General features: G+C 39.2%; 1 protein-coding gene across 1 annotated transcript in view; it reads right to left on the bottom strand.

Annotated features, from left to right (window-relative positions):
* The window catches only part of LOC102241021 (phosphatidylinositol-binding clathrin assembly protein-like), a 38,580-nt gene that overhangs the window by 11,798 nt on the left and 14,139 nt on the right, over positions 1-12,643 (bottom strand). The window contains exons 7-12 of the mRNA XM_014532371.1: positions 12,310-12,416; positions 11,905-11,946; positions 8,997-9,076; positions 8,070-8,146; positions 3,017-3,100; positions 2,866-2,896 (exon numbers count right to left, since the gene is read on the bottom strand). Of these exons, the coding sequence (XP_014387857.1) occupies positions 2,866-2,896; positions 3,017-3,100; positions 8,070-8,146; positions 8,997-9,076; positions 11,905-11,946; positions 12,310-12,416 (421 nt within the window). The remainder of the gene's footprint in view (positions 1-2,865; positions 2,897-3,016; positions 3,101-8,069; positions 8,147-8,996; positions 9,077-11,904; positions 11,947-12,309; positions 12,417-12,643) is intronic.

Below are 12,643 nucleotides of genomic sequence, written 5' to 3'. Positions count from 1 at the left end.
GAGCTGCAAACTGGATGGTCCCACTCTGACCTCTGGGCTTCCTGGCTCCTGGATCTCTAGGGAGGTGCTAATCTAGCCTTTGCCTGAGGCTATCCAGCAAAAGCCTCCCTGCAGGGCTTGGGCGGGGCGGGTCCCATGGGATCAACAGGGCGGCGCTAGCAGTTATGGCTGCTCTCAGTCCTGCCCTCAGAGGCTTTGCTTCTCAATGTCCTGGTAATCGCTGCAAGCCCCTCGGAGAGAAAGCTGCCCTCGAGTTCCGACCGCTGCCAGACAGTCCCACTTCTCCCGTATGAGTCTGGGTCCCTAGAGTCTTGCCCGGAACTGGAGCTCAGAGCCTGAGACTCCCTCCCGATTGAAAACAACAACCGCGCCCTCAGCCGCCAGCCTGCTCCGCATGCACCTCCGCACCTTAGTATTTTACTTCCGCACTGCGCCTCCTCTGAGTCTCGGTAAGCTTTTCTATTTCCTTCTAGTTGTAGGATTTCCACTCAGCCAGCCTTCCTGTGGTTCTGGGTGATGTCCGTCCCGTCTTTTAGTTGTATTTTTGAAGTGGTTGTGCGAGGCAGCAATCTCCGGTGTTTACCTATGCCGCCATCTTGGTTTTCGAAAACGAAGTTCCATTTTTAAATTTTTTTCCTTTGTTTCCCTTGCCCTAGGAGATGTATCAGCAAACACTGCTACGAGGGATGTCTGAGATTTTGCTGCCTAGGGTTTCTTCTAGGATTTTTATGGTTTCACGACTTACATTTAAGTCTAACTCACAAATTTTTATCTCCAACTCTAATATTCAGATTCCTATGTCTTCCTGCCTCTTGGATGTCTAATACATATGTTAATCATGTCAAAATGGAACTTAATTTAACTTAAAACTCTTTCCCTTCCAATCTTTCTCATCCCAATATGTGACACCATCATCTCTGTAATAGTGCAAGCCAAAAACCTAAGCACCAATCCCTTAGTCTCTCTTTCCCCCTCACCTCTAATACCCAGGGCTATCAATTCTACCTCCAAAACACGTCCAAGACAAATCACTTTTCATTATACCACCTCCATGACAACAGTCCAGGGGGTTTCACTTGGCATGCTCCAAGAGAAAAGAAGCAGTCTGTACAGGTAGTGGAATTTTAAAATATATTCCTGGATTTTATTTGGGAATATTTTATGTAGAATTCTGACATCTATAATAAATGAGATTGATCAGCAGCTTCCTCTCTTTGCTGTACTTTGATATTAAAGTTACATCATTTCATACATTGAATTGTAGATCTTCCCTTTTTCTCAATAGCCTGGAATTGAAATATCCTCATCTTTAAGGGCTAACGTTCAACCATGAACCCAGGATGCATCGGCCAATCTTCAATACCTTCTTCAAAAACTTATATGATGATTGCTGTCTGTATGCTTCTGCTTCTTCTCAGATGAATTTGTCATTTCTATTTTGCTTGGAAATCATCAATTTTCTCTAGATTTTCAACTATGTTGTTGCCAAACAGCTGCAGAGTATTCAATTATATTTTAATCTCTCCTACATCAGCTCTCTTATTCCTTATGTTATAGACTTTTACATTCTCTTTCTGTTTAATCAGAGGAGTTCATTTTATTGAACCTTACAAAGAAATGTTTTAGGTTTATTAGTTTTTGTTTGCAATTTTATAAATTTAAGATTTTATTTTTATAAATGTTATCATCCTAATACATATTTATTTTATATCTATTTTCTTACTATAAAAACTATATTATTGTTAATTTCTCTTTTTTGAACAATGATAAAATTTTCTTCTGAGTTTATCTTTCACAGTGGTCCATTAGCTTTGGTATAGAGTACTCTTTTTCATTGCCTCTACATAGTTGATAACTTTCTTTTGGCTTCCTCTTTGGCAAAAGGATTATATTTTAAAATTTATTAGTAGTTAAGATTGTCATGGTAACTATTTATTATTTCTAATTTGATTGGATTATGAGAAAATGTAGCCTGTAAAACTGTTGAGTGTTTAGTTAAGCTTTTCTTTGTGAATGCTTGGAAGAAAATGAACATTCTGCGTTTCTGTGTGTGTGCACAAGTAAGTTTATTATTTACTTACTATGTATTATTCAAGTTCTTCTGTGTCCTTACTTGTGTTTTGTCTATTTGATCTGTCCAATAATGAATGAGGTGGTTTGCAATCACCCATTACCACTGCATCCTTCTCCATGTATTTCTAATAATTTCAGCTTTATGTATTTAGCTTTGTGTATACGCTATTAAAACTTCTAGCCCCATAGATAGTGCCTTTTATCATTAAATGATATCCCTCTTTATTCTGTTAGTGCTTTTAACCTTACAATCCACATTATTAATATTGTTACTATTTTTTCCTGCCTTCCTTTGGTATCCATTTGTCTGCTGGGGGTGCTGAAAATGTAGCTATTAACTCAATGAAATAATGTTGATTATCATGTGATGCTAATCTGGTAGTTTTATTGTCTTTGTTTATAAAATAAAATATGAGTATTACTGATTCAATACAGTCTATATAATAAAGTAAGAAAAGAACCAAAAATACAAAGAACTATGAGGAATGCCAATATTAAAGACATAATTAGAAAAAGAAGATCCCTTACATGAACCATAAAGGGATTGTCAGAGGGGTAGAAGGAGAACCACGCAATACAGAATACTTTAACCAAGAACTTTACCTACAAAAATTGGGTTAGTATATAACCAATAAATTTCCTACTTTAAGTAAAAACTCACATACTATAGAGTTTTATAACAAATTATTCCTGTATCTAAATCAAAAATAACTATTTTTCTAATTGTTACTCTCATGCGTGCCTTCCTCTCACACATACTTATTGGCTATCTTTTTTTAAATAAAAACTTACTTGTTGACTGGGATTTCTTCAAGTTTAAAATCTGTTTTACAAAACAAACACAAATCTTACATTATTTTTTTTTGAATACTTTTTCTTAAAATGTACTTTAAAATAATATATATATACATGTAAAAATATTAATTAGTTAATTCACGTGTACTTTCTACAAGGCTAGCAAATGAGTCATCCAGATTGTTTTCTGTGCTTGCTCCATGACGTTGTCTGGCTTTCATAGGTTTGTGACCTTATGATGGTAATATCGGTTGTAACATATCATGTAGACAAAATAACCTGAAAATAAAAGACAGAAATTAGGTGAAACTCTAAAGCAAATTTATATCAATATACACTAATTACTTATATGTACCTTTCCATTACAAACTAACAGGACCTCAAATTATTAGGTTAGTGAGTATAAAAATAAAGTCATGTTAAATTATTCATTAAATACATTTTAATTTAGCATCTCTTATCTGCCAGACCCTGTACTAACTAGGTGGTAAAGATACAGCAGTGAGTAAAAAAGATAAAAATCCCTGTCTTGGTGTAGTTTTCATTCTATTGGAGACAGAAAATAACCAAGACAAATAAAGCACATACTATGTTAGAGTGTGATAAATGCAAAAGAAAAAATATCAGGGAAAGGGGTATGATATGTGCTGGAGGGTGGGGATACTTAAATTTTATTTTTTAAATATATTTTTATTGATTTCAAAGAGGAAGGGAGATGGAGAGAGACAAACATCAATGATGAGAGAGAATCACTAATCAGCTGCCTCCTGCATGCCTCCACTGGGGATCGAGCCTGCAACCCAGGGAATGTGCCCTGACTGGGAATCGAACCGTGACCTACTGGTTTAGAGGTCAATGTTCAACCACTGAGCCACATTGGCCAGGTGGAATACTTAAATTTCAGATAGGAAAGTCTCACTGAGAAGGGAATTTTAAGTAAAGAACCGAAGGATGTGAAAGACTGAACCGTGTAAATCCAGCAGAAGGAACAGCATGAACAAAGGCTCCAAGGGAAGCAGAGTGGTTAGTGTGTTTAAAGAATAGTGAAGAGGCCAATATATCTAGAATCAGAATGATCAAAGGAGTTAATTTGTCATTAACTGAGATGGAAAAACCCATGGAAAAAGCAAGTTTGGGGTAGGGTACCAGGAGGTTAGTTTGGGACATATTGAATTTTGAACCCCTGTCACACATTCAAGTGAAACCATTGAAGAAATACAATTCTGGCCCAGCCGGCATGGCTCAGTGGTTGAGTGTTGATCTATGAACCAGAAGGTCATGGTTCGGGTTTCAGGCTCAATCCTCAATGTGGGGCGTGCAGGAGGCAGCTGATCAATGATTTTTCTCTCAAAATTGATGTTTCTATCTCTCTCTCCCTCTTCCTTCCTCTCTGGAATCAATAATGGTATTTAAAAAAGAAAGAAGCCCTAACCGGTTTGGCTCAGTGGATAGAGCGTTGGCCTGCGGACTGAAAGGTCCCAGGTTCGATTCCGGTCAAGGGCATGTACCTTAGTTGCGGGCACATTCCCAGTAGCAGGTGTGTAGGAGGCAGCTGATCGATATTTCTCTCTCATCGATGTTTCTAACTCTCTATCCCTCTCTCTTCCTCTCTGTAAAAAAATCAATAAAATATGTTTAAAAAAAAAGAAAGAAATACAGTTCTGGAATTCAGGAGGAATGGCTGTAGCTGGAGATACTAATTAGGGAGTTCTTACCATGTGAATGGTACTTAAGGTCATGAGCCTGGATAAGGTCATCTAGGAAATGAGTAAATTATAGATAAAGAGAAACAAGGATGAATCCGTGGGAAAAAAAATCTTTATAAAAAGAAGCCAAGAGTCTGATAAGAAAACCAAGAGGCAAACTGAAGAACGTGTATCAAAGATGAGGAAGTGATGAATTATGTCCAATGCTGTTGAGGCATCCCAGTAAGATGAAAACTGAGAAATTACCATTGGATTTTGCAATATGAATGTCACTAGTGACTTTGACAAGAACCATTTTAGTGGTTTGGTGGGTACAAAAGCCTGATTTGTATTCCCTAACTATTTAAAGTACTTAAAGTAAGTCAAAAGCAAATAGGGGAACTATTAACACACCTTTCTTAGTAAGTGGGCATATGCTCAAGTTGCGGGCTCGATCCCCAGTGTGGGGTGTGCAGGAGGCAGCCGATCAATGAGTCTCTCTCATCATTAATGTTCCTATCCCTCTCTCCCTCTCCCTTTCTCTCTGAAATCAATAAAAATCTATTTTTTTTAAAAAGAGAGAAAACATGGTTTCAGCTAGCCACACAATTTTCAACAGAACTAGTTCAAGCAATGAGTGTTAAGCAACCGGGGCCAAATGCTCAGGGTAGCATGTGTGGAGATCACCAGTTTGGGTCGGTTGGTAATCAGGCCCATCTATACTAATAAAAGGGCAATATGCTAATTAGACCGGGTCAACTGACCATCTTCCAGATGTCTGACTTCCTTCTGGACAAAGCCATGGCGGTGGAGGCCAAGGCAGAGGCAGTTAGGGGCAATCAGGCCGGCAGGGGTGGGCAGTTGGGGGCTACCAGGCTGGTGGGGAGGGCAGTTGGGGGCAACCAGGCCAGCAGGGGAGCAATTAGGGGTGATCAAGCAGGCAGGCAGAGGTGGTTAGGGGCAATCAGGCAGAGTGGTTAAGGGCAATCAGGCAGGCAGGCAGGTGAGCGGTTAGGAACCAGTGATCCCAGATTGCGAGAAGGATGTCTGACTGCCAGTTTAGGCCTGATCCCACAGGGGTTGGGCCTAAACCGGCAGTTGGACATCCCCCAAGGGGTCCCCGATTGGAGAGGGTGAGGGCTGGGCTGAGGGAACCTCCCCCCGTGCACAAATTCTATGCACTGGGCCTCTAGTAGGTCTTTATAATAGCGTGGGAGTAGCTCCCCTACTCCCCCTTTACTCTACTTGGGATTCACATCCACAGCAGACTGAATCCACAGCTTGTTAACCACTATGTTTACAATATCTGCTGTAAACACTAATGATTCCCAAACCATAGGGACTCAGAAAAATAGTCATTCTTTTGGAAATGACGCAAATATATAGTTTTTGCTATATATGTGGTTTGACTCAAAGGACTTACATTCATCATAGTTTGGGTTAAACTCACCATTGAAATTTCAGGTGTATCCATTGAGAATATGCACAAAAGAAAAAGAAAAACATTTAAAATAGATACAGTTTAAATATTTGCATTAAATTAAGAACTATAATTCAGATGCATATAAACCCTATGATAATATAGCTCATTATTACATGGATTTGTGTCTAAAGGATCAAGTAACATTATTGAAATACAATCACCTATTAAAAAATAAAATATGTACCATCTCACACCTGTCAGAATGGCTATCATCAACAAATCAACAAACGACAAGTGCTGGAGAGGATGTGGAGAAAAAGGAACACTCGTGCACTGCTGGTGGGAATGCAGACTGGTGCAGCCACTATGGAAGACAGTATGGAGTTTCCTCAAAAAACTGGAAATGGAACTCCCATTTGACCCTGTGATCCCACTTCTAGGAATATATCCCAAGAAACCAAAAACACCAATCAGAAAGGATATATGCACCCCTATGTTCATAGCAGCACAATTCACCATAGCTAAGATTTGGAAACAGCCTAAGTGCCCATCAGTAGATGAATGGATTAGAAAACTGTGGTACATCTACATGATGGAATACTATGCTGCTGTAAAAAAGAAGGAATTCTTACCATTTGCAACAGCATGGATGGAACTGGAGAGCATTATGCTAAGTGAAATAAGCCAGTCAATGAAAGAAAAATACCACATGATCTCACTCATTTATGGATAATAAAGACCATTATAAACTGATGAACAAAAATAGATACAGAGGCAGAGCAGCATCGAACAGACTGTCAAACTACAGCAGGAAGGCTGGGGAGGGTTGGGTGGGGGAGGGGGGGTAAGAGATCAACCAAAGGACTTGTATGCATGCATAGAAGCATAACCAATGGACACAAGACACTGGGGGTAGGGGAGGCTAGGGGAAGGTCAAGGGGAAAAAAAAGAGAGAGACATATGGACCACTCTTTGTAATATTTTAAGCAATAAAACAAAATTTAAAAAAAAATAGAATATGGTTGATTATGAGCAGTCATATGAGTAAATGTATAGCAACAAGCTCTCCAGAAAAAAGGCCTGTTTTGTAGTGTTTGTCTATTCCTGTGGTGTAAATATTTCTATCATGGCCAATTTCAAGTGACTAATGGGACATCAAACAGCTTGCAAAATTCGTGAAATTTTACCAATGGGCTCTTGTAAGCTGGTATGAGCTGTATCTAGCACACCAGTAAATTATAAAGCAAACTAGACTTAAGAAGTTACGGTATGCCTTAGCCGGTTTTGCTCAGTGGATAGAGCATCAGTCTGCGGACTGAAGGGTCCCAGGTTTGATTTCGGTCAAGGGCATATGCCCAGGTTGCGGGCTTGATACCCAGTAAGGGGGCATGCAGGAGGCAGCCGATCAATGATTCTCTCTCATCATTGGTGTTTCTATCTCTTTCTCACTCTCCCTTCCTCTCTGAAATCAATAAAAATATTTTTAGAAGGAAATTACAATATATCACACTGTATGTATGTATTTATGTGTTTCTTTGCAAAATTTTTATTTTAATTAGTAATCATTTGCATGTACAAAATTCAAAAATTACAAAATGGTATACAGTGAAGACTCTTTCACCCATCTCTTACCTTGAGCCACTAAGTTCTGCTTGGAGAAAGGGTATTTTATTCATTTATTGTATATAGAAATGATAAACATATATTCTCTTTCTGTTTTAAAAAACAAAGATGGTAGCATACTATACTTTGTTTCACATTTTGCTCATATTCCATTTAACAATAAATCTTGGATATCATTCCATTTCAGTACATAAAAACAAGGCCCTTATTCATAGTCATTTTGCTATTACAATGCTGCAATGGATATCCTTGTTCATTCAACATTTCAAAACTCTGAATATATATATGTGATAAATATATAGATTAATATTAGATAAGTTCCTAGAAGTGAAATTGCTAGATCAAAGAGGCAGCAGACCTAGTAGGTGATTATGCAGTGGAAAAATTAAAGATTCTAATCCTGTCCTCAATTATTACTGACACTCATACAATATAATCATATTATATTACATAATCATACACTATATTACCTGAAAACCAATTTTGCCTTGATGAAACTTTCATAATTGAATTCTTTGAGATGGAGTGAATCAATGAGTGCTGGAGACTTAAGAGATCACAAGAAAGATGAGGCACATGAGAATAAATAGAATGACATACAGTATAAACTACCCAACTGAATCTAATTTCTTTAATTCATCCATCTATCCATTCGTCTATCAATCAATCCATCCAACCGTATACTAACTATACATCTATCTGTGATGAAGAGATAATTAAGAAATAGTCAACAGACCTGTTGTCTAATAGAAGGTGGTAATATAAATCAATTACAATCAACATAACCTAAAGAGGAATGAATGCATAATGCATGACCCTTACAGAAATTTTGGACAATACTGAAAAGTACAAAAAAGAAAATTGAAATCAACCAGAATTTTCCACTCAGAAATAGCTCATGGGAACAGTTCCAAGTGGTATACCGAAAATCTGTATTATTCGATGCGTATGTATATGCATATATAGAGGAGTACACGTATGTGTATGTGTATATATGCATATATGCCTTGAATGTTATTATGAATACTGTTTTATGGATAAACAGTTTGCTATACCATTAAATAATTGTCTATAACAGTTATTCTCACTAGGGAAACCCTTAAGGGAGGAAATCAAATTATTCAAAAGAGGTGGCTAATCCAGTCCCAACCTCTGACTTTGAGAATCACTCAGTGTAATAAAAGACATTCCTTTGGGAAGCAATCACCCTTGTGAAGAGGATGGAATCCCACAAAAGACTGAAAAACGCTATTCTGTATTATAACTTAAAATCACTGCATAATATTCCATCATATTCAAAGCCCATAATTTATTTAGTCACTCTCATGTTGTTAAAATGAGGGAAATTATTTAGAGGAAAACAAAATTAACCTATACTGAGACATTTATTAACTTACCTGTAAGGAGGAAAAACTTCATTTTTCTCTTCCAATGAAGCTAAGTGCTGTTTTAGTGCTTCAAGTAAACTGTTGGGTGCCTAAAAAGGAAGTTATTATGAAAGAGTTATTTACTGATAGTTGTTTTTTTTTAGCAAATTCATACTCTCCTATATCATTAAAAGGTTTTGAAGAAAAATTAGGACACCTGTGCAGCAAATTCATTAAAGCTAATGAATTGCTATAAGTAAATTCATTATTAAAAGTGACCTCTTGGGCCCAGCTGGTGTGGCTCAGTAGTTGAGCATTGACCTATGAACCAGAAGTTCACAGTTCGATTCTCAGTCAGGGCACATGCCAGGTTGTGGGCTCAATACACAGTAGGAGGTATGCAGGAGGCAGCCAATCGATGATTCTCTCTCATCGTTGATGTTTCCATCTCTCTCTCCCTGTCCCTTCCTCTCTGAAATCAATAAAAGTATAGTTTTTAAAAAGTGATCTCTTGTTAGCAAATCAGATTTTCAAACTGCTTTTAGGTACATTTTTTAAAAACAACAGGGAAAAAAAAGCTTCTTAAAATGATCAAAGAACTGCCCTAACCAGTTTGGCTCAGTGGACAGAGCATCGGCCTGTGGACTGAAGGGTCCCGGGTTCAATTCCGGTCAAGGACATGTATGTACCTTGGTTGCGGGCACATCCCCAGTAGAGGGTGTGCAGGAGGCAGCTGATCGATGTTTCTCTCTCATCGATGTTTCTAACTCTCTATCCTTCTCCCTTCCTCTCTGTAAAAAATTAATAAATTTTTTTTAAATGATCAAACTGCTAAAATATCTATCCCCTTTGGAGAAGACATTGGGCTTGAAATCATTTATTATTTGTGGTTCCTTCATGAATCACCAGATCATAAAATATATTTAAGTATAACATTAAGGAAAAGAGGGTGAAGGGGAGAGAAAGAAACTGAGAGCTAGAGAAAGGAAAAAAAAAAGAGAGGATCTCACTAATATTAGCAAATTCAATCGCAGTTTCTGGCCTCTGCTGGAATGTTACCCCCTCAACAGAGATTTCCTTGACAATTCTATATAGAACAGTACTTACCAAGTCTCTTTACCCTCACTATGTTTGATTTTTCTTCACAGCATTTACCTTTACTGAAATTATAGGTTTATCTCTTTGTATGTTTATTATTAACCACAAGGGGAGCGCCGCTCAGCCACAAGCAGACCTAAGCCAGCAGTCGGACATCCCCCGAGGCCTCCCGGATTGCAAGAGGGCGCAGGCCGGGCTAAGGGACCTCCCCGCAAGTGCACGAATTTCATGTACTGGGCTTCTAGTCAATGATAAATGTCGTTGGGTGAGGATTAACAACAAAAAAAACACATAGTTTAGTTGTTATACTATGAGTCACCATTTAGCACTCAACAGGGAACAGCCTCTTTATAAGACCAACAGCTCACAGACCTATTCAGAAGACCTAAGTCTATGTGTATATACCAGTGATTTTCAACTGGTGTGCCACAATTTTTAAAACATGCCAATACCTGACTGTTTTGTTTGGAGCACTGACTTCTTTTCCCTTGGATTGTCAAATTTAAAAAAATAACAACAGCCAACACAGCAATAGCCATCCGATGTGAATGAATCAAAATTATACCTTTTTTTTGTCAGATCAACCAAAAATATAATATATTTTTTGGTGTGCCACAGAATTTTAGTAATTAGTTTATGTGTGCCATGAGATTAAAAAGGCTGAAAATTGCTAGTATATACATATGTTATTCATGGGGAAATGAAAACACACATATAGGTATACTAGTGGCCCGGAGCACGAAATTCGTGCACATTAAAAGGGAATTAATTAGAGGAAATATTTTAATATTGCTATTTGCCCTTTTTCTATAATAGAAGTGTCAGAGATGAAAGAAAATTAGTAAAATGTATATGAAAATATCCCTCCTGTCAGAGTCTGGGGTACACCGCGGGACCTAGAGTCAAGTCCCCACCCACCACCTATACGCACTTCGAAAACGCAGGAGACCCAGACCTGGCCAGCCCCACCCTCATTGGGTGAGACCCAGACCCGGCCGGCCCCCCCGCATCAAGCCCCTTCAGGTGGGGGACACAGCTTCAGGTCCCCCAGCCCGGTGCTGGGTGGGGGGTGCAGTCTCAAGTCCCCTGTCAAGCCCCACCAGGCGGGGGTCACAGCCTGAGGTCCCCCGACCCGGCACTGGGGCAGGGGAGGCATGGCCTGAGGTCCCCTGTCAAGCCCTGCTGGGCGGGGGGTGTGGCCTCAGGTCCCACAGCCTGGCACTGGGGCGGAGGCCGTGGCCTGAGGTCCCCCATCAAGCCTTGCCAGGCAGAGGGCACAGCCTGAGGTCCCCTAGCCCAGCACTGGGGTGGGGGGCATGGCCTAAGGCAGCGGTTCTCAACCTGTGGGTCACGACCCCTTTGGGGATCGAACGACCCTTTCACAGGGGTCACCTAAATACATCCTGCATATCAGATATTTACATTACGATTCATAACAATAGCAACATTACAGTTATGAAGTAGCAACGAAAATAATTTTATGGTTGGGGGTCACCACAACATGAGGAACTATATTAAAGGGTTGCGGCATTAGGAAGGTTGAGAACCACTGGCCTAAGGTCTCCCAGCCCAGTGCCAGGGAAGGGGGCATGGCCTGAGGTCTTCCGGCCCAGTGCTGGGGCGGGGGCCGTGGCCTGAGGTCCCTCACCCTGGCCAGGCGCCCTGCAGCCTCAGGTTCCTACTGTTTGGTCGTGACATTACGGCGTCCTGGCTAATTTGCATATTCCTCTACTATTATATAGGATGGCAAAGGATGGAGTCTCAGATTATGATTAACATAACAAACACACAAACATAAAGATGGAGAAGTCATTTAAATACATAGGAGAGATACACTGACCTGAGCAAGATATGGAATGTTGTTCTGGTCGATTCCAACTTGCTGAATTCACATAAAGGGGGAAAAGTACACATTATATATATATATGATTCTCATGATTGATGATTCTCATCATTGATGTTTCTCTCTCTCTATCCCACTCCCCTCTTCTCTGAAATCAGTATATATATAATTTTTTTAAAGAAATCCTTGTAAGATTACTTTTGTGCACAAGAGCATTTGGATAGTACATTTGAGGTACTTAATGTTAGGTCTTTTTTAGTTTTACTGTTTACAAAACAGTTAAAACTAATACGAATTTCTGTGTGTTTGTGTGGTGGTGGTGGTGGTAGAGGGGGGAAAGTTATGTTGGATATTAAACTAATATAGAAAATAGAAAAGCCTTGGATAGAAAGAGTTGTATACCTCTGCAACCTTCAGGAACTGTTCAAATTTGGTTGTTCCTGCAAGGAACTTGATGTACATGTCCAGACTTTCGTTGCACTGGCGCTTCGTCATGTGAAAAAACTTGTCTAAAAATAGAAAAAAATTGCCATGAAGGAGCCAATAACTTAGGAATTTTCAAGTTTCACTCCATTCTAATGATACTATTTTAAGCTGATTTTGGATGTGAATTTAACTTATACAAAATACTTAATAGTTTTAAAAAGATGTATCTTTACTTTGAAAGTATTGCAGATGCCCCTTCCCTTTTTTCCCCATTTACCCCCTCCACCCCACACCCCCCCCCCCCCCCGGA

This window comes from Myotis brandtii, unplaced genomic scaffold (genome assembly GCF_000412655.1).
Source record: "Myotis brandtii unplaced genomic scaffold, ASM41265v1 scaffold889, whole genome shotgun sequence".
Taxonomy (NCBI): Eukaryota; Metazoa; Chordata; class Mammalia; order Chiroptera; family Vespertilionidae; genus Myotis; species Myotis brandtii.
The sequence above is the reverse complement of the archived record's forward strand: the minus strand, read 5'-3'. Positions and strand labels throughout refer to the sequence as shown.